Source organism: Mytilus californianus, unplaced genomic scaffold, assembly GCF_021869535.1.
Source record: "Mytilus californianus isolate M0D057914Y unplaced genomic scaffold, xbMytCali1.0.p SCAF_6, whole genome shotgun sequence".
Lineage (NCBI taxonomy): Eukaryota > Metazoa > Mollusca > Bivalvia > Mytilida > Mytilidae > Mytilus > Mytilus californianus.
The window spans coordinates 102,453,637-102,481,504 of record NW_026262712.1 but is presented as its reverse complement, the minus strand read 5'-3'; the positions used below and the strand labels follow the sequence as shown (position 1 = coordinate 102,481,504).

The 27,868-nt window shown below is 32.2% G+C and overlaps 1 protein-coding gene across 1 annotated transcript in view; it reads right to left on the bottom strand.

The window, feature by feature from the left end:
- LOC127705458 (origin recognition complex subunit 2-like) overlaps nucleotides 1-27,868 on the bottom strand; it is a 66,859-nt gene that overhangs the window by 13,982 nt on the left and 25,009 nt on the right. The window contains exons 3-8 of the mRNA XM_052209784.1: nucleotides 13,254-13,337; nucleotides 12,740-12,814; nucleotides 11,672-11,758; nucleotides 10,951-11,162; nucleotides 3,423-3,631; nucleotides 2,538-2,670 (exon numbers count right to left, since the gene is read on the bottom strand). Coding sequence (XP_052065744.1) covers nucleotides 2,538-2,670; nucleotides 3,423-3,631; nucleotides 10,951-11,162; nucleotides 11,672-11,758; nucleotides 12,740-12,814; nucleotides 13,254-13,337 — 800 coding nt within the window. The remainder of the gene's footprint in view (nucleotides 1-2,537; nucleotides 2,671-3,422; nucleotides 3,632-10,950; nucleotides 11,163-11,671; nucleotides 11,759-12,739; nucleotides 12,815-13,253; nucleotides 13,338-27,868) is intronic.

The following is a 27,868-nucleotide window of genomic DNA, read 5'->3' as shown; positions in this document are numbered from 1 at the left end:
TTTTTTTAGTTACTTATATTAATAGGTATTTTTTGTTTTTTTAAATTATTTGATATAATCTCAATTGTTATTTTAAATGTCAAAAGTGGACTTAATGTAGTTTTTAAGAATTTTTATATCATTTCATTAAGTAAAATTAAATATTTATCCAACTTGAGATGAGTATAGAGAGATTACTTTAAAAATAATGACAAAAATATTACTTTTATAAATTATTTTTATACATCTTCGAAAAACTAAGCATACTTACAATTACATGTATTTAAGGAACATATGTAATTGTTTTTGATAAATATTGTAAATTATAAATAACTTCAAGTCTTAATTAAATCACAAGGTTCCATCCATTTATATTTGTTCATCTCTAAGATTTTGAAGGAAAATGTTATTTTAATAGCCCCAAGAGACCAATCTATGACCAAGAAGTGTGGCATCAGAAAGGCAATTAGTGTTTCAGGAGGATTTAAATAGTTTTATACTGCATGGGGAAAATAACCAGATGTGAAAATTTGTTAAAGCTTGTAAAACCTGTATGAATGGACACCTATAGAAATAATATTAACAGAAGTTACTTATTCATGATATATAAGTAATATTTGAAACAACCTTGTTTTCAATATAACTTGTATAGGTTATTTTGAAAATTACTAGTTTAAGTAATGCCCTTAACTAAACAATGGTATTTTTTTTTATAAAATAGCAAAGTTAGTTTTTTATATAAAATATTTTTGCAATTTTAGGGGACATGGCTACTAAAGCTTGTAAACAGAGAAAAAAAAGGGGGATAGAATTTGGTTGGTTAATTCTGGTGATGTCTTCTTTCTAATATGCACTGAAAAATTATGTTGTTTTATTACTATAGTACAGGACAAGAAAAAACTTTACTCATTTCAAGTATTTCTTTATTTAAAACATAGATAAATTCTGCACATATTTTTGGAAAAATACCAATTAAACAAAGACTGATAGGGGGAAACAATTTTATATTACGGTAGATTTTCATTCAAGTACAGGTCAGGATAAAACTTCACTTCTTTATTTAAAATAAAACCAAATCTGCACAATTATAAAAAAAATGACAATTAAAGTGAGACGTACTAGAGGGAAAACAATGGTGGTATTACCTCCTCAACCTTTCTTAGAGTAGCCATAATTTTTTTTATAAAAAACTAACTTTGCTATTTTATATAAAAAAAAAAATTATCATTGTTTTAATAGTTAGGGGCATTACTTAAACAAGTAATTTTCAAAATTACTTATACAAGTTATATTGAAAACAAGGTTGTTTCAAATATTACTTATATATCATGAATAAGTAACTTCTGTTAATATTATTTCTATAGGTGTCCATTCATACAGGTTTTACAAGCTTTAACAAATTTTCACATCTGGTTATTTTCCCCATGCAGTATAAAACTATTTAAATCCTCCTGAAACACTAATTGCCTTTCTGATGCCACACTTCTTGGTCATAGATTGGTCTCTTGGGGCTATTAAAATAACATTTTCCTTTAAAATCTTATAGTTGAACAAATATAAATGGATGGAACTTTGTGATTTAATTAAGACTTGAAGTTATTTATAATTTGAAATCTTTATCAAAAACAATTACATATGTTCCTTAAAAACATGTAATTGTAAGTATGCTTAGTTTTTCGAAGATGTATAAAATAATTTATAAAAGTAATATTTTTGTCATTATTTTTAAAGTAATCTCTCTATACTCATCTCAAGTTGGATAAATACTTAATTTTACTTAATGAAATGATGAAAAAATTCTTAAAAACTACATTTGGTCCACTTTTGACATTTAAAATAACTATTGAGTTTATATCAAATAATTTAAAAAAACAAAAAATACCTATTAATATAAGTAACTAAAAAAAATAACTTGTTTAGTATCGCCCCCTGACTGTTGTTTGTGTCTTGATAACTTTTATGTAGCATATTATATAATATAAACTATATTTAAATCATATCATCTAATTATAAGATTTGAGAATTTTTTTTATTATAAAAAAAGAGATATGATTAATAAATATAATAATTGTATATTTTTTGTTAAATGACTTTCACTTTTTTGTGGAGACTTGAGATTTCTTTCCAAGCATTACACAGTACTGTTGAAGAATTTTTTATCTTTTCTATAATTTGTAAATGTCATGCAAAATGTATTTGAATAGATCAGTTGTTTACACAGGTGTTAATTGAGCTTCCTCTAGAATGCTCAACTTTCCTTATTATAGAAGTGGTGTAGATTTGATTGACATCTTAATGGATCATGATAATTATTTTCACATAAACTGCAGAGAAGAGCCTACTGAAAAAGCTCCGAGCATCCTCCGAGCATGCTCGGAGCTTCCTCATAAGAATAAATCTATGATCCCTAAGAAACTTACCTACAACATAACCAAACATATTATTCAAAGGCAATCAAAAATCATGTGTGATGAACAGAATAGCCTCATGATGAGTATATGTCTTTCCAACCCCAAATTGCTTAAAGTTTTTATGTGAAGCAAGGGGATATAACTTACATGTTTGACTGTCAGGCTAGGGAAATATCCATTCACCACAACATGTGATAATTCTGACAACATGGTCTTCCTGAAATCTTCCAGTAAAGTTCTCTTTGATCCTAAACCATGCAGGAGAATATTGAAGTTATTGCTACAAAATAAACAGTAAATTATATATATTAAAAAAAGGGAAATGTTTGAGCTCTTTGTAACTTTCAAGTCAAATACAAGATCATAACAATAAATTTCTATCAACACACTAAATATCATGATACTTTTCCTAAAATTTCAGTCTATTTATAGGTACCTTGACCTTTGACCTGCTGACCAAAATACCATTAGGGATCTTGTTCTATCCAAGGGATAATTTCCAACAAAGTCTAGTATAGCTATATATATGCTAGACATGCTTTCAAAGTGATCATCCTGAAACAATTTTTTACTCCAGTTCTATACTATTAATAACTGCAGCAAGCTTGACCTTTGCCTATGGTAATATGTTGTCTGGAAACTGAAATGTAGACAGCCAAGTTTGATGCCCAAACCCAATTATCACATATGCAAGTTCATCTTCATCCCTTCTGGGCTAAAAATTGTCTACCAGACAAATGTTTTTAAATTATGGTGCATAGTATTTTTCTTATAGAAATAGGCCTGTAAATTTGAAGGTTTTTTAATCTATGTTTTGTTCCTTTTTTTCCTTAATGGCAACAACCCAATATTAAAATAAAATTGTTCAAACATTTCTATGTTAAAAATTGTTAAAAGAAGTTTAACCTGACTTCTGAATAAAACCATTGTCATTGCCATGAAATGTGCCAATCCTCAAAGTTAAAAGTCTTTGCTACCCATGGTAGGAAGGTCAAATGAATCTGACCTGCTGTGATTTCAGTAATAACCTACCACATTTGATACATCCACTGGTTAAATAAGCTCCTATGTTCCGTATACATCTGTGTACACTCTTTACTATGACTGGAGGGAATCTTATGCAATAACTGTGAAAGTGTCTCCTGGTCCATTTTACTTGTACCTAATTTGGCCAAGGTCCTGTCTGAGGTAGCACAAGGTCCTTCGGAGTGAAGATCAAAATAGTCCTGGACCATTGATGGCTGAAATAATCAAATGAAATAACATTTATAAACAGATTGATTCCAGCCAGTTTTGATTCATTCATTAGATTTATTAATGTATAGCATTTACTGGCATTTTAGGGCAATAACTCCAAAAAGAAGTGAACTGACAATTTCAGATTTGTTGACCCATTTCAACATGTTCAAGATCTTGTTTTGCTTCAACAGTTCTTATTGGTTGTCAGACAGTATCATCTGGTCTAGTTATTTCAGTGGAAAAGGTTTTTTATAGAAGTTAACTGACGTCAAAGATGAAGGAGGAGTGATGGCAAAAGCTTACACTGGCCCTTTGGACTAGATGTGCTAAAAATGAATTTAATAATTGATACTGCTGCCTGTAAGCATCTGGGAAACAACATTGACTTTTACTTCAAAAACAAAGAGCTCATCCTTACATCTAAAAGAGAAGAAAAGTTATCAGAAGTTTTTAAATTTTGACAGGTTTATTATGATATGGACATACAGTCAGGATTCTACTTTGTCAAAATAACTCTAGATAACACACAACAATAAATGAAGTTTTTTTGATGTTATGCATTTTTAAGATCCACCAGAAAAGTTCGTCGTCATGTACTTTTAGTAAACAAGAGTGCACACGCTGAAATGTCTCGCCTTCTTTACTAATCATTGATATTATGTTGATAGTTCTAAATATAAAGCTTTACTACAACTATCACATAAACTTAACATGATCCAAGAAATGAGGTCAAGGTCATATAAACCAAACAAGAAATACATGTTTACCTTACAATCATTCAATACACTAAATATAGTAGACCTATTGCTTATAGTTTCCAAGAAAACTAAACATTGACTAATGAACCATGAAAATGAGGTCAAGGTCAGATAAACCATGCCAGGCAGACATGTACAGCTTGCAATCCTTCCATACAACAAATATAGTTGACCTATTGCTTATAGTAATAGAAAAACAGACCAAAACACAAAAACTTAACACTGAGCTATGAACCGTGAAAATGAGGTCAAGGTCAAATAAAACCAGCCAGACTGAAATATTTCCATACACCAAATATAGTTGACCTATTGCATATAGTATTAGAAAAAAAGACCAAAACTAAAAAATTTAACATTGACCACTGAACCATGAAAATGAGGTCAAGGTCAGAAGACACCTGCCAGCTAGACATGTACACCTTACAATCATTCCATACACCAAATATAGTAGACCTATTGCTTATAGTTTCCAAGAAAACTAAACATTGACTAATGAACCATGAAAATGAGGTCAAGGTCAGATGAACCATGCCAGGCAGACATGTACAGCTTGCAATCCTTCCATACAACAAATATAGTTGACCTACTGCTTATAGTAATAGAAAAACAGACCAAAACACAAAAACTTAACACTGAGCTATGAACCGTGAAAATGAGGTCAAGGTCAAATAAAACCAGCCAGACTGAAATATTTCCATACACCAAATATAGTTGACCTATTGCATATAGTATTAGAAAAAAAGACCAAAACTAAAAAATTTAACATTGACCACTGAACCATGAAAATGAGGTCAAGGTCAGAAGACACCTGCCAGCTAGACATGTACACCTTACAATCATTCCATACACCAAATATAGTAGACCTATTGCATGCATACAGTATAAGAAAAACAGACCAAAACACAAAAACTTAACTATAACCACTGAACCATGAAAATGAGGTCAAGGTCAGATGACACCTGCCAGCTGGACATGTACACCTTACAGTCCTTCCATACACCGAATATGCTAGACCTATTGCTTCTAGTATCTGAGATATGGACTTAACCACCAAAACTTAACCTTGACTGATCCATGAAATGAGGTCGAGGTCAAGTAAAAACTGTCTGACGGGCATGAGGACCTTGCAAGGTACGCACATACCAAATATAGTTATCCTATTACTCATTATAAGAGAGAAATTAACATTACAAAAAATCTTAACTTTTTTTTCCAGTTGTCACTAAACCGTGAAAATGAGGTCATTGACAATGGACATGTGACGACAGAAACTTTGTAACATAAGGCATCTATATACAAAGTATGAAGCGTCCAGGTCTTCCACCTTCTAAAATACAAAGGTTTTAAGAAGTAAGCTAACGCTGCCGCTGCCGTAGCCACCGCCAGATCACTATCCCTATGTCGAGCTTTCTGCGACAAAAGTTGCAGGCTCGACAAATTTGTGTTATTCAAACACACCTACTCTGTTGTTATGACTCATTAGAAAGGTATTTCACTTGACCCATATATTTCATCTTTTAGAACTGTTAATTTTTAATATTTTGTATCAACCTGTCACTGGGGGCAGAGATGCAAATTGATGCTTTAAAAAGATAAATCTATTTTCCTTTTTTGGAATTTTTTTCGTCGGAATTTATGCTTATGCATAAAAAAGATCCATGTTAATTTGCACCTACCACAATCGACTGTTTTGTGAAAATTTGTCTATAATTCAAAAGTTTACAAATATCTCGAAACTCAATTCAATAATTTAAGTAATAAACTGTTATCACAGAGATATGTCTCGCCCTTTTAGTAATTTTGATTATGCAAATGTTGAAATTAAAATAGCATTACTTCAACATGTTTCATAAGTTATGCAAATATTCAAAGTCAATGAACCATGACTGAGGTACATGGCTAAACAATCTCCATGTAAATGAGATGTGCCAAAGCTAAAACAACTGCATACCAAATACCATTGACTTATTACAGGGAAAAACATTAACGGTCGCCCAGTCGCCCAAGGCGACTAGAAATTGACCTGGGCGATCTTTTTATTCAGTTGTGGTAGCCCAGGTGGCGAATTGAAAAAAAGTACTTGACTGACGAGTAAAATCTAGCGTTAACAAATCCGGGATCTACACTCTCACTGGTCCCCCTTGATCAGAAACTTAACCGTCGTCATCACAATTTTATCGGGAACCAGTTGTTAGAATTCATAAATTGTGCCGATATCGGTTTGCGTTTACAATTTTTCGCGAACAACCAGATTTGAAAAAAACAAAATGTGGAAGAGAGTGAGGCAGTGTGTAATGTTGAAAGTGTGAAGCAGAGTATTTTTGAGGTGAGTAAGATGTATGGGTTTGAAGATGAGTGTGATGATGAAAGTGATTATGAGTCAGAGATTGACAGTGATTTGGAGGAGGATGTGGTGTTTGCAAGGTTGTTCAAATTTTCCAGAGATTAACAATTATGTCTGTTCTGTTGTTTGATGTAGCTCATTCAAGTTAATAAAATCATTGAATTCTTTAGTTGTCTTAAAAAGATATGTAAAAAAAAACTGGTACACAGGGTATGAAGATTCCAATTTTGTAAATGATTTTTTTTATTAAATTTGATTGAAGTCAACAACAAAAATAAGACAAAATTAACATTTTCCCAAGCATCTAAATGCCTCCAGGTATGCTCAGAATGCCGGGTTTTGAGTCTAAAATTTCAAAATTTTCTTGGCGGGGGGGCAAACCCCCCTGGCAAGTTCAGCCCGCTTTGCGGGCTTCACACGGTGATAGCGAAATAAAGTGGGCTACTTACTTTTTGTCTGGGCTAACAGATTTTCAAGTCTAGTAGCCCAGCTGGCTACTGGCCTTAAAAAGTTAATTTTGACCCCTGTTATTATAAGTCACTCCCTTTAAACAAACCTAAACACAAACATTAACTTGTAAACTATGGAAAAGTTTCTAAGTCAATGAACCATGAAGAGGGGGTGGGGCTATATAATCTCCATGGAAACGATACTTGCAAATTTCAATAAATTTGCATACCAAATATCATTGACTTAACATAAGCAGTTCATCTTAAACTGATCTAATCACAAACTAATACATGTAAACTAAGCAAAAGTTTCTAAGTCGATAGACCATGACTGAGGGGGGGCCAAATATTCTCCATGGTAATGAGATGTGCTAATGCTTATACAACTGAATACCAATTAACATTTGCCTACCCTAAATGGTTCCCCTTGAACTGACCTAATCACAAACTAATGCATGTTAACTTAGCAAAATTTTCAAACTCAATAGACTATGACTAAGGGGGCGGAGCCAAATAATCTCCATGGAAATGAGATATGCCAACGCTTATACAACTGCATACCAAATATCATTGACCTACCTCTAGTGGTTCCCCATAAACTGACCTAATCACAAACTAATACATGTAAAATAAGCAAAAGTTTCATAGTCAACAGACCATGACTGAGGGGGCAGGGCCAAATAATCTCCATGTTAATGAGATGTGCCAATGCTAATACAACTGCATACCAAATATGATTGACCTAACACTTGTGGTTCACCATAAACTGACCTAATCACAAACCAATACATTGTTGCCGCTGACGCCGGAACCAGCATACCTATGTCTCACTTTTTGACTCCGTCAAGGCGAGACAAACTAGAGGCTCTCAAGAGCCTGTGTCGCTCACCTGTATTTACTGATGCTTTGGAAATCATGTAAAATAAGGTTAAAATCATAATTAATAGTATTAGATATTGATATTATAATGATATCTAAGATAATAACAAACAAGAGTGCACACGCTGAAATGTCTCGCCTTCTTTACTAATCATTGATATTATGTTGATAGTCCTAAATATAAAGCTTTATTACAACTGTCACATAAACTTAACATTAACCAAGTAAACTAAACATTGACCAATGAACCATGAAAATGAGGTCAAGGTCAGATGAACCATGCTAGGCAGGCATGTACAGCTAACAATTCTTCCATACAACAAATATAGTTGACCTATTGCTTATAGTTTAAGAAAAACAGACCAAAACACAAAAACTTAACACTGAGCAATGAACCTTGAAAATGAGGTCAAGGTCAAATAAAACCTGCGTGACTGCCAAATAGATCATAAAATATTTCCATACACCAAATATAGTTGAACTATTGCATATAGTATTAGAAAAAAAGACCAAAACTCAAAAAACTAAACTGTGACCACTGAACCATGAAAATGAGGTCATGGTCAGATGACACCTGCCCGCTAGACATGTACACCTTACAATCATTCCATACACCAAATATAGTAGACCTATGGCATACAGTATAAGAAAAACAGACCAAAACACAAAAACTTAACTATAACCACTGAACCATGAAAATGAGGTCAAGGTCAGATGACACCTGCCAGTTGGACATGTACACCTTACAGTCCTTCCATACACCGAATATACTAGACCTATTGCTTATAGTATCTGAGATATGGACTTGACCACCAAAACTTAACCTTGTTCACTGATCCATAAAATGAGGTCGAGGTCAAGTGAAAACTGTCTGACGGGCATGAGGACCTTGCAAGGTACGCACATACCAAATAAAGTTGAACTATTGCATATAGTATTAGAAAATAAGACCAAAACTCAAAAACTTAACTTTGACCACTGAACCATGAAAATGAGGTCAAGGTCAGATGACACCTGCCCGCTAGACATGTACACCTTACAATCATTCCATACACCAAATATAGTAGACCTATGGCATACAGTATAAGAAAAACAGACCAAAACACAAAAACTTAACTATAACCACTGAACCATGAAAATGAGGTCAAGATCAGATGACACCTGCCAGTTGGACATGTACACCTTACAGTCCTTCCATACACCGAATATACTAGACCTATTGCTTATAGTATCTGAGATATGGACTTGACCACCAAAACTTAACCTTGTTCACTGATCCATGAAATGAGGTTGAGGTCAAGTGAAAACTGTCTGACGGGCATGAGGACCTTGCAAGGTATGCACATACCAAATATAGTTATCCTATTACTTATAATAAGAGAGAATCTAACATTACAAAAAATCTGAACTTTTTTTTTCAAGTAGTCACTGAACCATGAAAATGAGGTCAAGGACATTGGACATGTGACTGACGGAAACTTCGTAACATGAGGCATCCATATACAAAGTATGAAGCATCCAGACCTTCCACCTTCTAAAATATAAAGCTTTTTAGAAGTTAGCTAACGCCGCCGCTGCCGGATCACTATCCCTATGTCGAGCTTTCTGCGACAAAAGTCGCAGGCTCGACAAAAACTGCAAAATTTTTGTAAAATTACAAACTCAGGGGCAGCAACCCAACAACAGGTTGTCGGATTCGTCTGAAAATTTCAGGGCAGATAAATCTAAATCTGATGAACATTTTTGCCACCTGTCAGATTTGCTCTAAATGCTTTAGTTTCAGAGATATAAACCAAAAACTGCATTTTCCCCCTATGTTCTATTTTTAACCAAGTCGGTCATGATGGTTGGAAGGCGGGGTCATCGGACAAATTTTTTGAACTAGATACCCTAATAATGATTATGGCCAAGTATGGTTAAATTTGTCTCAGTAGTTTCAGAGAAGAAGATTTTTGTAAAAGATTACAAAAATTTACAAAAAATTGTTAAAAATTGACTATTAAGGGCAATAACTCCTAAAGGGGTCGACTGACAATTTTGGTCATACAACTTATTTGTAGATCTTACTTTGCTGAACATTATTGCTGTTTACAGTTTATCTCTATCTATAATAATATTCAAGATAATAACCAAAAACTGCAAAATTTCCTTAAAATTACCAATTCAGGGGCAGCAACCCAACAACAGGTTGTCAGATTTGTCTGAAAATTTCAGGGCAGATAGATCTTGACCTGATAATCAGTTTTACCCTTGTCAGATTTATTCTAAATGCTTTGGTTTCAGAGATATAAGCCAAAATCTACATTTTACCCCTATGTTCTATTTTTAGCCATGGTGTCCATCTTGGTTGGTTGGCGGGGTCATCGGACACATTTTTTAAACTAGATACCCTAATGATGATTGTGGTCAAGTTTGGTTAAATTTGGCCCAGTGGTTTCAGAGGAGAAGATTTTTGTAAAAAGCTAACGACGATGGACGACGACGGACGCCAAGTGATGAGAAAAGCTCACTTGGCCCTTCGGGCCAGGTGAGCTAAAAAAACATACATAAGATACATAAAATCCTAAATTAGGATCATTCATTAAACTTTTAAAGCCCATAGAAATACATGTAAACAATTCAAATTTACTAACTTCACCTTTTTTACCTTCTCTAACAAAGAGTTCCATTTCTTTTGTTTAATAGCAACTCGGTTTCTTCCTGGACATATATTAAATGAAAACTAGGTTTAATATAAAATGGACATATACTAAATGAAAACTATATCTCGAGAAAAAATTCCTATTCATTAATGTTTAAGTTATCATTTAGTTTTAAGACAAACCAACTCTCATATGTTCCTTGTTATTGACCTGTCCATATGTTTGCATCATTATTTATATTATGATTACCACATCAACTGTGTCTTCATGCTGTCTACGATTCCTTTTTATACTTGATGGTGTTTTGCTTCCACCAGATGGAGTTTTTGGTGTAGATTGTTTACTGCCACCAGATGGCGTTCTTGAACTGAGTGATTTATTACCACTAGGTGTAGAATTTTCATCACTGTCCAATTCATCTTCACTATCTCCTGATGAAAAACTTTCTTCAGAATCAGACACTGTTGGAATTCAGAACATCATAGATATATGTGTCATGTATAAGTAAATGCTAAAAGTATACAACACCAAATCTTATATATTTTGTTGTAGGTTGCTGTTTGCCATATTTGTTTTTCCCTTATAGTTTAAGGTTTTTTAGTATAAATAAGGCCATTGGTTCTCTCTTTTAAATTGTTTTCATTTTGTCATGTCTGGGCCTTTAATAGTTTATATATAATTACCATGAAGTATATGTGTATCGCATTTTTTTTTTTAGGAGATAAAATGACCTATAGTTCCTTACATCTACATCATATGATCTCAAGGTCAACATCCCCTATCTCCTTACTTTTATATTTTTATTATCATTAACTCAATGTCAAGCCCTGCAGGTATAAGTTGCATCTTTAACAGTTTTGGATTATTTCATCTCATCTAAATTAAATTGGTACTATAACATGAACAATTATGCAACACTACATATTTTTGGGTATATCTTGTGATAATTATAATCTTCATTAGTTTATACCTTCTAAATGCCTCTGTCTCAGTCTGTATGGTGTGGTAGCTTCCGGGCGTTTTACTTTACCTTTTCTTTTAACTGGTGTCTTTTTATCTGCCAAAAATGAAGAGCTTTACTAGGTATACATGCATGAAATGTATATCAGGTAATTCAGAAATAGTAAATATAAAATCTGAGTGTAAATGTGTTGTCCCTTTGTTTTGACTATTATTGAAATGACCCAGTTTGTATTATCTACTAGATTTCCAAGTGCAATCTTTTACTGAGATATTCATATTTCTGATACATGTACTTGAGATTTGTTACTCTAAAAAGTTACAAGTTCTATCAAATCGTTCAAGAAAACCGTACCTTATTAACCCCCATAAACCAAAATTTAAACAACAATGAAGACAGTCGTACCTTTATTTTTGTATTTTCATTGCACCCATGGATATTTAGACAACTAAATAATGCATATTTTTTTTAAATATACCCCTGGTATAAGTATTCAGAAAACAGAAAGTTGATGGGCATTGGATTTCAAAACTCGTCAAACCTCTCAGCATGCTCACATGAATGTTGATTACAAATTTCATGATACTCTGAATCATAGTTCCTAAAAATGTGACAAAATTTTCTTGTGATTATTATGTGTTAGAATATTTATTCTGTAAACAAAAAGTTGATGGGCTATGAATATGAAAATGTATCACATGGTATAGCATGCTCACATGAATATTGTAATCAGATATCAGGATACTCTTCACATAAAAAATCTCTCAAAAATTTCAGAACACGCTATTATGTACAATAAGAAACAAGTATTTTTGTGAACGGGAAGTTGATGAGAGATGAATGAGAAAGCTCTGATTCATGGCTACCAATCAACTCCAATCAAGAAATATAATGAACGGACACAGGAGAATCAATATACCATACCTCCTTGAGGAAGGGTATATAATAGATGAGTCCATTCTGCATTTTGTTGTATTCAATTCTGTTCGTTTTTTTAAATTGTGTATTTTATAAGCTAAGCCAATACCACAAATATCACAAATATTTTTTTTATTTCCCTCATTTATTAATATTTACCTTTTCCTGGTGTTACATTCTCATTGAGATCTTTGACTTTTTTCAGGATTGACTTTGGTGTTCTCGACTCAGAAGCTTCAGAAAAAAGGAAATTTACATGAAATTTGTACATAAACCAGAACTGTATGTGACCTTATATATTGTGGTAATAGTTTAAGTTTAAATATAGACAGGATATATAAACATTTGTTTGATAAAGAAATCTAAAAATATTGCTTTAAAAGGGAGATTATTTCAGGTAATTACATTTTTTTGTATAGCAAAAAGAGGAATATATTTCATTTTTATAAGAGTTCTTTCTATTCCTATGTTTATTCCTTACAAAGTATAATACATTGTAAACTGCACACCTATTTTTTTTTATCATATCTATAGGCATAGCTGGAAACAAAGTACACCTTGGTTAACTATTAAACAAATTCTATTATTTTTGCATACTCCCTTAGTATTTTAACAATTAAAATTCCAGTGATGAAGTTTCCAAGATATAGTATCACTATTACGATATTAGTACCCTTTGCAGCCATCTGTCCTGATTTCTTTGGTGTTCTGAATTGAAATAAATCTGTTCCAACCAATACATTGCCTTCCTCTAGGGCTATAATGAAATAATCAAAATTAGAATTGTTATAATTTCTTTTTAATACACATATAAATATATTTGAAGAAAGAGATCCACATTGCCTACCAACATGAACAAATCTAATTCGAAGCCTCTGTCACTAAAATTTATAACTTAAAACAATGCTAAAGTCAACCCAGCATGTTTAACTCCCCCACATTATGTATGTGCCTGTCCCAGTCAGGAGTCTGTAATGCAGTGGTTGTTGTTTGTTGGTGTATAATCATACTTTATTTTTTGTTTAATTGTCTTGTACATAAATCAGAAATTAGTTTTCTCGTTTGCATTGTTGTTCATATGTTATTTCAGTGCCTTTTTTAGCTTGCTATGCTGTATGTGTTTTGCTCATTTCAGAAGGCTGTATACATGGTATATATAGTGACCTATCACTACAAAAGTCAAAAAGTCTGAAAAGACCAGTTTTTGTCTGAATTTGCATGAATTTTTACTCGACATTCTTAATTTGTCTGAATAATTTTTAAAAATTCTTGACATAGTATGAATTTGTCTAATAAGGTTCTTGATTTTTCTTGACAAGTGTCTTGACAGTATGAACATTGTCTTAAAATTTCTCGACACTTCCTGTATCATCTGATAAGAGTCTGGATTAGTCTCGACCAATTCTTGACTGTCTTAAATTTGTCTCGATCTGTCTTGACATATTCTCGACATTCTTAATAATGTCTGAATATGTCTCGACATATTCTTGACATTCTAAATAATGTCTGAATATGTCTCGACACATTCTTGACAGTCTTAAATATGTCTTGACACTATCTCAACATTATAAATTTCGCCTGAAATGTGAACAGACTTATTCTGCACTGTTTATGACATTCTATTGCTGTTATATACTCCTTTTTTATTATGGCTAAACTAAACTTTGAAGAATCAAGGATTAATTTGGTATAGTAAGATACCCTTTTGGTGCAACTGAGTTGGAATACCCTGAATAATCCCCCATGTAGTTTAATTTTGATTTATTTTTATTAAACATTTAAGTAATTGTTTTCTTTGGAATATAAGTCGAAGGTATTGACAAACAGCATTTAGATTTTTGCCGTTCGCAAAACTGCCAGTCAAATTTGCTTTACTAAAATAGGTGTCTTGTATCTCTTTTGGACCCCACAATTCATCTTTTGGGTTTGTGTGGCTAAAAAAAGAGGGGGGGGGGGCTTTCGTTTAGGTCAAAGAATTTGTTCCCATCTTGATTCAAAAACCTTATTCATTTTTAAGAACAACCCAAAAACATTTTTTATTCAAATTTGAGTGTTGAATTTTATAATTTTTATCAAAAATAAATATTTGTGATAACTCCTTCCTGAAAAGAATAAAATGTTTAGATCTATATTATGCATGTCTGTTTGAGAACCATTTCATAAGACCGATGATTTCTATAAAAATCATTGATGGGACCCATTATAAATACATTTTTTTTATTATTCCTGGAGTAGATAATAATTTTCTTTTAATCTTTGGGAATTATTCAATTTGTTTTTATGTTAAAATAATTAACTTCATAATTTTGATGAAGAAAATCCATTTCAATTCAATTTTTTTTCATCAAAATGATGATTTTCATTTTCATCTATCAACAAACTTTTTGAATTGTAGTGGCATGGTCGGTCAACTGATAAGTTGTATGGCTGATTACAGGTAAAGCAATAACTTCTATTTGACAGTTGCGTGTACTCTGGGTGTGGAATACCTTAATTTTATGGGGAACATCCTGTCCATGTGTAATACTTAATATCTTCCAACAGATGACATTACACAAATTTTTCTTCTGTTAAATGAATGATTTGTATATCATCATAATTTTCTATTTATAAAAACCACATTTTGGTATAATAATTATTACCATATCAACATTGAATATTATGAATGTAGAATGAAATATGTCTGTAGTATGATTGGTTTGAATCATTTAATTTATAAGATTTAGGAATCAAAATTTGTAATTATTTAAAAACCCACATTGAAATTGTTTTATATCAACACACCCACATTTGAATTATTTTATACTTTAGATTTCATAGCCATATTTGCATTTGTAAAAATATTTATATACCCAAATTTTCAATTATTTTACATGCCCAACTTTTATTTTTGTTGTAAAGAAGTGTAACTTGAAATAACAGTATATCATATAAAGAGAAATAAAGATTAAAGTTATATTATGAATATTGGTCATGATTTGTAAAACTCAAACCTGTCAAGTAAATTTAAGACACGATTCAAAATGTTCAGAATATGTCAAGCCATACTGAGAAAAAATAAGAATGTCGAGAATATGTCGAGAAATTTCAAGACAGTATTCAAATGTCAAGAATTTGTCAAGAAATTTTAAGACCATATTCAGAATGTCGAGAATATGTCGAGTAAATTTCATACAAATTTAATATAAATGAGAATTTGTCAAGAAAAATTAAGACACAAGTCATACTTTTGGAGAATGTCGAGTAAAAGTTCATGCAAATTAAGACAAAAACTGGTCTTTTCAGACTTTTAGACTTTTGTAGTGTATGGTTGCTAGCTACTGCATCATTTGGTATTTTGTGGTGAGTTGTCTCATGGGCAATCCTACCACATCTCCTTTCTTTTATATGACATGTGTCACCTGCTGTCTCAGTCTCTTATATAATCATAAAAGACAAAAATAAGACATTAAACAAAGTTATTTTCATCAGTGGAGAAAAATGTGAAGAAAATTTAAGTTTATTCAACAAACTGAAAAAAAGTACTGGCATACAGGAAATATGCATCTCTCTGATCAGAAAAGTGCTCACAAGTTACCACCCATTACTATCAACCAGCTGACCAAAATGAAGTCCTTCTGGTTAGAAGAAGCTGGGAAAAATGTGACCACAATATATCTCAGACTAACTGACGAACTGTTCAGGACAGACAAGAAAAGACAAAGCTGAACTAGGCATTCATTGTATTGGCCTTGATTTAAATAAGATGTAAACTTACTTTAAATCAAAGCACTGTAAGCGCTATAGGCAGTTAACCAATCAAAGCGCGAAAGTGCTGTAAAGGCAGTTAATTACAGATTGTGTGTATTTTTAGTCAAATTATATGGTTACCTTGCATAGTAGTGTATTTATCAGTTGTGACTCTCAGTTTTTAAGATTTAGAGTTCTCTTTTGATATTGAACCAGTTTTATGGATGTTAAATTCTAAGCATTATATGAAGGTGATTGTTCTCACTTTTTTATGAACTAGTGCCATATGTCCAGTTTGTACCTTGTTTATCTATGTTTATAGTTAAATACTGTTTTATATAAGGTGGCATTTTCTTTTAATAAATACCATTTGTCAACTGCATTTTATTCAAGTTTGCAAATGTGGTTGGTTACTAGTAGTCATGGATGACAGTTGTTTCATTGGCAATCACACCACATCTCCTTATTTGTATAATAATCTATATTGAACTACGTCTGGTACAAAAAAAATGTATGTACTCCCAGCTAAACTATGATGAGAAACCTTTGACTTCTTTCTTTTATATAAACTTTTGATTTGGTACCATAGAACTATGTAAATTAATCCTGTTGAAGTTATCTTGCACTGATGAATTTGTCCATCTATCATTTTATATATGTATGATGGTATTTACCGGCTATCTTTGGATACCCCAGATTAAAGAATATGGAGAACACATGTTTATGCAACACAGGTCATGGTATAGTATGCCAACTAGAATGTTGGTATTAAATCTTAGTGCACTTTGATGTTTATGAGCAATTTGTATGACTGATTGATATAACTAGATATCATTGAGATGGGAGCCATCTCTGTGGGCCCTGCTGTGAATAATGTGTGGTAAAAAATTTGTATCTTTATCATTGGACATGAGGTTGTCAAATGAAACCAAAGTTTTTGACCTTGATCTTTGACCTTGGAAGTTGTACATAAATTATGACACACCCTCTGGTGTTGGTTTATATAGTATCAAGTATAAACTTTAATATCAAAATGGTTCTCAAGATATAGAGTGGACACGATCTTTACCATAGGACATGGGGTTGTCAACTAAAACCAAAGTTTTTGACCTTGACCTTTGACCTAGGAAGTTGTACATACATTATGACACACCCTCTGGTGTTGGTTAATATACATATCAAGTATAAACTTTGAAATCATAATGGTTCTAAAGATATAGAGTGGACACGATCTTTACCATAGGACATGGGGTTGTCAACTAAAACCAAAGTTTTTGACCTTGACCTTTGACCTAGGAAGTTGTACATACATTATGACACACCCTCTGGTGTTGGTTAATATACATATCAAGTATAAACTTTGAAATCATAATGGTTCTAAAGATATAGAGCGGACACGATCTTTACCATAGGACATGGGGTTGTCAACTAAAACCAAAGTTTTTGACCTTGACCTTTGACCTAGGAAATTGAACATACATTATGACACACCCTCTGGTGTTGGTTAATATACATGTCAAGTATAAACTTTGATATCCTAACGGTTCTCTAGATATAGAGCGGACATGATTTGTTACGGACGGATGGACGGACGGACAGACTGATCACTATAGGGCGGATGCCATTTGGCTGGGCCCTAATTAACTTGCACATAGTATATGTGTATTTCTGTGGAGTTACATATTGGATATACTAAGTATATATTTTGGCATGGATAATTGATATTGTGGCAATATTATAAAATACTTTTTATATGGATATGTTATATTAATTTTATTTGTAAACTATGGTAACATACAGACAATCTCAAAATATTATTTTAGTCTTTATAGCAATGTTAATTTAACAACGTGGTAGGAATAAACTACACTTTTTAGCAAAGTATTTCTTCATGTAAATATATAATCTTGTATTGCACATCTTAAATGATAAGTATCATTTCATAAAAACATAAACATGAAATTATAATACTGTTATTTGTGACTATTTAAGATGAGAGATATGGTAATCAATGGTTTTGTATAACATAAATGATATCATGGAAAGGACTTTTTACATTACACTAAAATGTGTATTCTGCAATATCTTGTTTTACTTGAAATTAAAACATAATAAAGGTTTTGCTGAACAAGTTATAAACGAGGATTTTGTTAACAAGAATTGACACAAATGATTGACATGTTCTACATAAGCTGCATTTATAGTGTATTAGAACATTATGATTGGCGTTTTCAGAACATGTGGATTTCTTGTTATTTTGTTTATATTTTATTTTGGGGTGGTTTCCAGTATAGTTAATGGGTATAAAAATGGCATTTACTCTGAATATAGCAACAGATATACTAGTATATTTAATCTTTAAACTTGTAGTATTTGGATTTTTATTGTTGCACTGACTTGGCAACTTTTTAGATTTGTTCATACAAATGATAATATTTGTAGTCCTTTTACATTTGTCTGTAATAATCCAAGCAAAGCATTCATTGTAATGGTATATATATTACGTTAATAGGTTTCATATAGTAGTTGCTCTCAACCTGGCAACAAAGGTTAGTGAAAATATAATACTTGTATTTTCATAGTATATGGATTTCAATTTGCTGGACCTGACTTGGCAACTTTTATTCATTCTAATAATATTATTCTAATGCCTTTGGTTATATTGGTGTTTATTATATATGTATTAATTGTATTGGGTTTCGAAATCTGTATTGCATACTTAATTGGTATACTTTTTGTAACTCTTGGTTTTGAATTATATATCTTATCATTTATTTAACCAAGTTCTGTTATAAATAATTTATATTCCAGAAAGTGGAAGATGTTTGAGGTGTATACATAATGTATGACACATATGACTTGTCTTTTTTTGTAGAATTGATTTATTTTGATATTTGTTTTCTGGTATTAAAATACTTTGTAGATTGTGTGGGGAGTTTATCAAAAGATATGTATCACAAGGTAATAATCTTCTAAAATATACATAAGTTCTAAAAACTACATAAAAATTTCAACATATATACAGATATAAAATAAGTTAACGATAGTCTGACATACATTTAGAAATATTTCTAGCTAAAGCTCAATGTATCATAAAATACTTTAGCATTTTATAGATGCAGATATGTAGCACAAAATATAATAGATTTTCTTATAACTTAGGTTATTTCAACATATACATACATATGACAACTATATGTGTGTAAACTATATAGTTTAGCATCTAGTCATATCTCATGGTATCTATAGTAACAATAGAGCATCATAATGATGCAGATATGCATCTCACAGTAAAAAAGCTTCTAAAAACTACATAAAATTTCAACATATATAAATAAAAAGTTAACGATAGTCTGTCATACATTTAGAAAAATTCCTGGCTAAAGCTCTATGTATCTTAAACAACAATGTAGCATCCTATAGATGCAGATATGTAGCACCAAATATAATAAATTTTCTTATAACTAAAGTTATTTCAACATGAACATACATATGACAACTATATGTGTGTAAAATATATAGGTAAGCATCTAGCCATATCTCACAGTATCTATAGTAACAACATGAACAATGGACATCATAATGATGCAGACATGCATCACACAGTAAAAAATCTACTAAGAACTACATAAAAAATTCAACATATATATATATATATATAAAAATCAACAATGATATTTGACTTATTCAGTAAAGCTACTATCAAGAGTGTATTGTTTTTTAGTGACTATTGACAACAAGCATAATGATTTTATCACATATTTTTATAGGTTTTTTACAAGTTCTATTGAAGAGGTTATCATAGATAATTACTTTCAGATATTATGTATCATTAAGGAATGACTGTAATATTTTTTCTGTCTATGAAGAAATAACATCAAAAATGTGGTGCACACTGAATAACCCGCGTAGCGTGTTATTTTAAAGTGTGCACCACATTTTTTATGTTTTTTATGTTATTTCGAATAGACAGAAAAAATATTACAGTCATTTCTTATAATTTAATTCTAAATTCCATTTGAAACCGGAGTAAACCATGAAAAAACGTTGATGACGTCACGGTCACATGACAAAATTATGTCTATGAGCTGATAAACAAAACAACGTCAGCCAATCAGAAGACGTGTTACATCCAAAATTAAATTATTAGGACATATCTTCAAATCTAAAACTGTCGGAAAGTTCAGTATTTGCATTATTTTCACATCCCAGTTCATTGATGAAAGCTTGGACTGACGGAGATTGAATAAATAATAGTTTTTCAGCATGGTGGGTAAAATAAAACAAAGCTCCTCATACCACCATATATTTATTACAGGATAACCTCTTATAAAGACTCATAACCTATCTAAAATTTATAACTATATGCCTACAGGATATCCATAGATATTTGCACCAAAAAAAAATATTCATTCATATAATCACGAATTTGTATACAAGGTATACTATGTAATATCACAACCAAGTTTGCATGGATATATATATATATATATATATATGTATGATAAACAATGGGAAGCAGCCAGTGTTCTCCCCAGGGCCTTCATGGTAATGTGATGCTATAATCTTAATTGTGATGCTATCTGAAGTACTTTTCTTATAGATTATGTTATGGATGTGATGCTATAATTTTTGAAAAAAAAGATGGTATATGATAATCCCCTATTTACCAGGATGCTAAATGAAATATCTGAGGAGAACACTGTCAGACAGCACTAATACTAAATTCTCTTATTTAACATATGTTAATTGAAAGTATGTCACTGTCATTTCCTTTTACTTCTATCATTACAGACAGAGGTAGCAGTGGGGGTAGGACAGTGTCTATCTCTTCTCCATCACCAACAATGGATGACATCAAGTCTTCTCTGGTGCTGTAATCTTTGTACTCATCTGTTCCAGGTATATTACATACCAACACTATATGGTGGTCTTCTATGTAGTACCCATCTTCAATTACATTTACACTTCTGACCGGTGCTTCTCTAACCTGAAATATTGTGTTGTTATTAGTATGATTGATTTCACATGTAGTTTAGACTTCTGTTTGGATTATATTAATTGTGTACTACATACTGGTTATTGTACATATAACTGATGATTGCAGTGGCAGATTCAGAAATTTTCATAAGAGGGGGCCCGCTTCATTCATGCTTCAGTGATTCCCTATATAATCAGCCAAATTTTTTTCTCAAAAAGGGGGGGGGGGGGGGGCCCTGAAAAACCCTCTAAATCCACCCCTGGATTGCTGGATGCAACTATCAATATCATCTTAGGGTATACAAGATAAAGCATGTAATATGGGTATTTATGGAGTTTTTTTTCCCTTTCAATTTAAGGCGTTGACCTTTCCATTGATGGCTTAATTTTACAAATTGTGACTTGAAGAGTTGTCACATTGGAACTCACACCACATCTTCTTATACATGTTATATCTAATTATGATTAAGATGACATGTCCTCTACATTAATATAGTTTTTTAACAAACCTAGCTTTGGAGGTTGTTACATTGTCAATTTTTGCTTATTTTGTTTTATTTATTTATGGCTGGTCTAATGTTATTGTCTTTTTGTCTTCTTTCCATATTACAGCTGTTTTGTGAAATCTGATTATTATAATTTGTTAAATACCAATTTTTGTGGATTTCATTGTCCTGTGGGAACCTCAAATTCCTATGTCCAACATATTGTATATTGGCAGACTTTGGCAGAACCAAGAAATGGAAAATTGAGTAATATGCCAGTTTTCCTCAATCCACAGTAATTATTATATATATACCACAGTATTAAACGAATCCACAGTAACTATTAATATATTAATACATAAATGGTGATTACAAACCTCTATTTTTGTGTTGAATGTATTATTTAGTGACATCTCATTCTGGTATACATGGGTTTTTACATTTGCTATGTAGTAAAATTCCCCAACCGATAGAGAAAGACTGACATACTGTCTCCACAGTGACAGTTTAATTTCTCCACTATCATCTTTCAGTGTTATGGCCTTGTAGTCCACCTTTTCCTGTGTTTTTGAAAGTGTTTTCAGTGTTGTAGCTTCTTCCTGTAAATATATATACAATCATTTTACAATTAAACATACATGCTATTGACCTGATATCTAAACAATGTTTTAGTTGAGTGCTTTAAGGAAAATAATTAATAGTTTTTACAGGTAAATCAGACTGTTGTGAACGATCACTTTGCGGATAGTATAGATGTTATAAATTGATGTAATATTAAACTATGGTTTCAAGTATATTGTTCAACCTTAAGTTCTAGTTTTTAAAGATTTATCTATTGTTTGTAATGTTTTAATTGCTGTTTACTTTAATCAACATTGGTACTGTGATCAATCTTTTATATAGAGATAATTTTTACCTTAATCACTTTTGCTACTATTGAAACAGTCTGGCCTATTCCTGCAGTTTTGGCAGCACTTATTCTCATTGTTGGACTATCTACTTCTTCAATAAGTGTCTTTGCTGTCGTCATGTATCCAGCAGGTATATTACCCATTGCAGATGTCCTGGAGAGTTTAGTTTGGCTAGTGATGATAATTGTGTTGTCTCTAAAGATGTAGTTTCTCATCATTATTTGGTTGCCTTCTCTTAACATGTTTACCTTCCCCTCGTCATAACATAGAGCTAGCATTGCTCCAGTGACATCTGCTAGTCCAATTTTTGTTGTTGATTTATTCCTACCATCATGTTGGTAATTTCTTGTTTGCCCTTGTTTGGCAACAGTTGCCTTTAGTGGAAGATTATACGGTTGGTTCCTTCAAGATGACTGGAGAGCCTGTATTGTATTCATTCTGGAAGTAAAATGCAAGGTATTAACTTAGCTTGTAAAATTCTAAGTTTTATCTTAAATGAATATTTACACAAGGTGTTTATTAAGAAGATAGCTTGGTTCTGAATTTAGTAATTTCAGAGATATATAAATAACCAAATGGAGTTGGTATTAAATTTAAGAATATGTTGATGTGGTGTGATTGCTATTTAGACTACTCTCAGAGACAATTTGACATAGATGTTTACATGTACATATGGCATTATACTTACTTTTTAGCATGTCAATACTCACTGCAGGAATGCAGAGGTATTGATTAGTATATATAGTTCAGGTCAATGACCTGAACCTGATGCATAATTTAGTTCTTGATAACATCAAGGAGTGAGCAGACAGTAATATTTCTATATTTGGTCATGCATATATTTACAGTTGACAGTACAAGTACTTGAAACCACATTTTCATACTTTATAACATGAACAAAATGTACTTTTCAGAATAAAAACTCATATTTACATTTGCTACTAAACCATGCTGTTTAACCTATTTACTACTGTAGTAATAGATAGTAAGGGAACGACCATTTAACTTCAAGGAGGGGTTATGGTTTTATCATAAGTAATATTCTTATCCCGAATTATATAATTTGATGGAAAGAAAATATTCTGGTCAAGCTGATGACATAAAATATGCTGAATGCAGATTTCCCCCATACATGTACCTGTAAGTGTTTAATTTTGAAAAACTATTTGATTGATTGCAGTGAACATAACCTATAAGTAATAAATATTTTCTGACTCAGGGAAAAACCATAACCCCTTGCATTTAAATAATTGTTATCTTACAATATATATTCATCATTTACTAAACAGGCAGGCACAGGTATATAGGTTTGTGATCGGAGTAGTAAGATTCTAATGCACCATACTTTAAATCACCATTTTCTATTTTTGTGAAAATGCGATCAAGACTACTCTGATAGTCTGTTGTAACGTGAGTGGGCAGTTCAGTATAGTTCAATTTTGAAAATAATTTGTACAATACATCATCTTTTTGTGAATCTATGTTAAAATCGCCAAGTACAACAGTTTTTTCTCCAAGGGGGATAGTACAGGCAAGACTGTCAAATAAAAGTTTGAAGTTACTGCCACTTGCAATTTTAGGTGGACAATATATAAACAAGGCTCTTAGCCTGAAGTTATTCTTGCATATTATAACAGATGTTACTTCTATTTGTCGGAAAGTCATCTTTTTCTCGATTGTGACACAATTTCTACCATAAACAACAGTTCCATGGTATGGTCTTGATCCAGCTCTTGCTTCAGAGTCGTTCCTATAAATTGAAAAATTTGTGAGTCCATAATCCCGATCTTGGTCTGCAGAGTGAAGTCGTGTTTCAGCAATGCCAATTGCATCACTTTGTAATATGTTGTTTTCCTTCTTTAATTGTTGTATATGTAGATGCAAGGATCTAATATTGTGGAACACTATGGTAATCACATTTTCATTACATGACAGAGTAGGTACGACCAGAGATATGTTAGCTGTGGACCTTAGTCTGTCCATTTCTATCATTACATCTGTGGAAACTGATATTTTTTCTTCATAAAGATTTAAAATATGCAGACCTGACAAACTACGTACTCGGCTTAGACCAACATAATGCATATGGCAATTCTTTCTATTACTGAAGTTTACGAAAACATTATTTAATGTACTTCCTTTGGGATTTGTGTATAGTTTTTGCAGCTGATAAGCGTAATGGGAATTGACGTCTGATTATTTTGTAACCTGAGCTATGGCCAACTTTAAATTTACGAGTTATTTCAAAGATGGGTGTCCAGGATGGTTCTACCTTGGTGTTTCTAAGATAACTGTATTTTTGTCTCTGTTGCATTCCTATGTTAACATCGTCAAATAGAACCCATATTATGCTACAACGCTTTGAACCTTCTACACGATAATCTAAAAGCTTGATACAGCATGAAGCTCCATTGGTCAAACCATCTTCTATACTTATATTTGTGCAGATATCTGCATTCAGATTTTCAGCTATTTTCAGTATAGTTTGCAAACCCATGGTTTTATAAGGATCATTTTGTGGTATTTTTTCGAGGATTGTTTTGTGCAAGGTAATGTCTACATCGCCAGTTACTAGGTCAATGCTCTCTATATATGCATTTTTTGTTGTTGACAACTCAAATACTTTGTTGTTGAATTGGTCAACTTCTGCTCTAGTGGTGTACAAATGTTGATACTCCTTTATTGTGTCACTTTCAAATTCTACAACCCTACTTTGTAAGACTGTGATATCTGATTCAGACTGTAAACCTTCACGTAAGCGATTTAACAGATTTGCAAACTCACCATCCTCTTGTTGACGCATAACAGTTTGGAGTTCATAAAGAGTAAAATTATCTTGCCACAAATTTGCAAATCCATAATCATTACAAAAAGGTGAAAATATCCAATTATCCATAACTGGTTTTAACTGATACAAGTCGCCTATAGCTATAATGCTTACACCACCAAATATTATTTGGGTTCCCATTATTTCTTGTAACCGACAGTTTATGAAATTAAACATTTTACAACCAACCATAGATATTTCATCTATCAAGACCACTTTCAACTCCTTATATTTAAGGCGGTAAACATTCAATTGCTCCATGTCTAAAGGTTTGTATTGAAATCCTTTACTAGCAGGTATGCAGAATGTGGAATGAATAGTATTGCCATTGATATTGTGGGCAGCTTTTCCTGTTGGTGTACATAGCAATACCTTTATTTCATCTGGATTTGCACCTGGATATGCATTTAAACAGCGAATTAAAGCTTGATAAATAGCTTTTGTCACAACTGACTTTCCCACACCTGCACCACCAGACAAAAAATTATACAAGGGGTCAGTCTTAATTTTGAATCAGTGCAATATATGGTAGAAAAACACTTTTTGCTCATTATTCAAAGTGCAAACAATCTGTCTATACTGGGACTCGGGTATCTTATTTAAGATGCAATCATCATCTTCTATTTGTTTTCTAGTAACACCCATATCTGTACCTACATCATAAGTCAGCTGTTTTCCTGGATCAAAGCAACCATAGCGTTCAGTTAATGTCTGACCGTCATACATGTCTTGTTCGTCAGTGTGCAAACATTCAGGCATGAACTGTGAATCTATAGATTCATTATTATCATTTCTGTTTTCTGCATTCATCTCAACAATTTCTAAGATCTTCCTATTTCTTTCATAGGCATTCTGGTTTCTTTTATAGTATTCTCATGTTGTTTGTATAGGGCGTAGACTTCCTGTAAGGATGTTGGTATATCATTAACTTCCTTTCTCCAATGGTGAAACAACATAATTAGTTCTCGATAATGATTGGTAGGATCATTTTTCTCATTGTATCTGACATATCGCAGAACCTTTTGGAAAGGTCTTTTTTTCAGAATCCCACCATCGGCCATGTTGTATTCAGTACTTGATTGGATTGCTTCTGAAAGCTCATGTTCATTTGGACCATGTGGACTGTCATCTAAGTTTTCTATTTCATTAGTTTCAGGCAAATCAATTTCAGTCACAACTTGTCTCTTCAATTTTTCCTTCTGATAAGATATTTCAAACCATGAGACAACATCAGCTAAACACCACTTATCTAGAGCTTTTGGTCGTCTTTCATATCTCTTTATTCAATTGTCACTTTCTACATCAGTTGAGCTTTTAGACATATCCTCTAAATCAGAATATGATTTTAGGAGAATCAACCTTTCTTGTGGTGGACTGGTATTGATGAATATAACCTTACAAGAAGATTTTCGCAAAGGCATTTGTAAAACCAAATACACTGCTTCTTGTGCTCCTTTTTCTCCATGAGTCAAAAATTTATTACTGACACAGTGTATTTCTTGTTGGATACTATAATTATTTTCTCTGCTCTCTTTAACTGCCCTATACATTAAATTTGACATTCCTCTCTGACCTTTTGACACATATGATACTATATATGCAGCACATGAGTAAGCATCTAGTATGAATTGTACATCTATATTAGCAGACTAACATTTTAACATAACAGGATTGTACGAGTTTATCCTAATTTCTGACAGTTCTCTTTTTAGAAACACTCTTAGTCTGGTCAAAGACCAATGTATTGCTTTTAAATACTCTGACTTGTTTAATTTTAGCTCAATTAGAAAATCTTCATAGCTGATGTCACTACCATATTTGTATTCATCTAATTTCTTTGTTATTTTTTCATATATGTTTGCACAATCATTTGTCTCTTCCCGTTCTCCTGCCGATAGAGGTTGCAATATTCTGGTTTTTGACATAGGAGGTTGCGGAAAATTGAACCTGCATATTGACTTCCCCTTCTTTCTACATGTTCTAGCATGATGATGTGTTTGATAAGCTAATAAATTTACAAGGTCTGGTTGCTTTAAACATGTAATGTGGTCATCTATGAACTGCTCTATCCTTTCATCTTGATCATTTGAAATATCAGGGGCATTCTTTACCCAAAGGACCATGTGTATATGTGGAGACCTACGTTGCTGGAATTCCACCCTATAAAAATAGTCAGTCACCTCTCCTAGTGGTTTAACTAATTTGTCCATTAAAATATCTTTAAAGAACTTTTGGACTCTATAATCAAAATAACGGGCACAGGTAACAGGGTCAGACTTGATTAACCTACACTTTTCTTGCCAGGGCATTTGGTTTATTTGCAGTTCTGTATACTCTGTATGGTCAACTAGTCTAC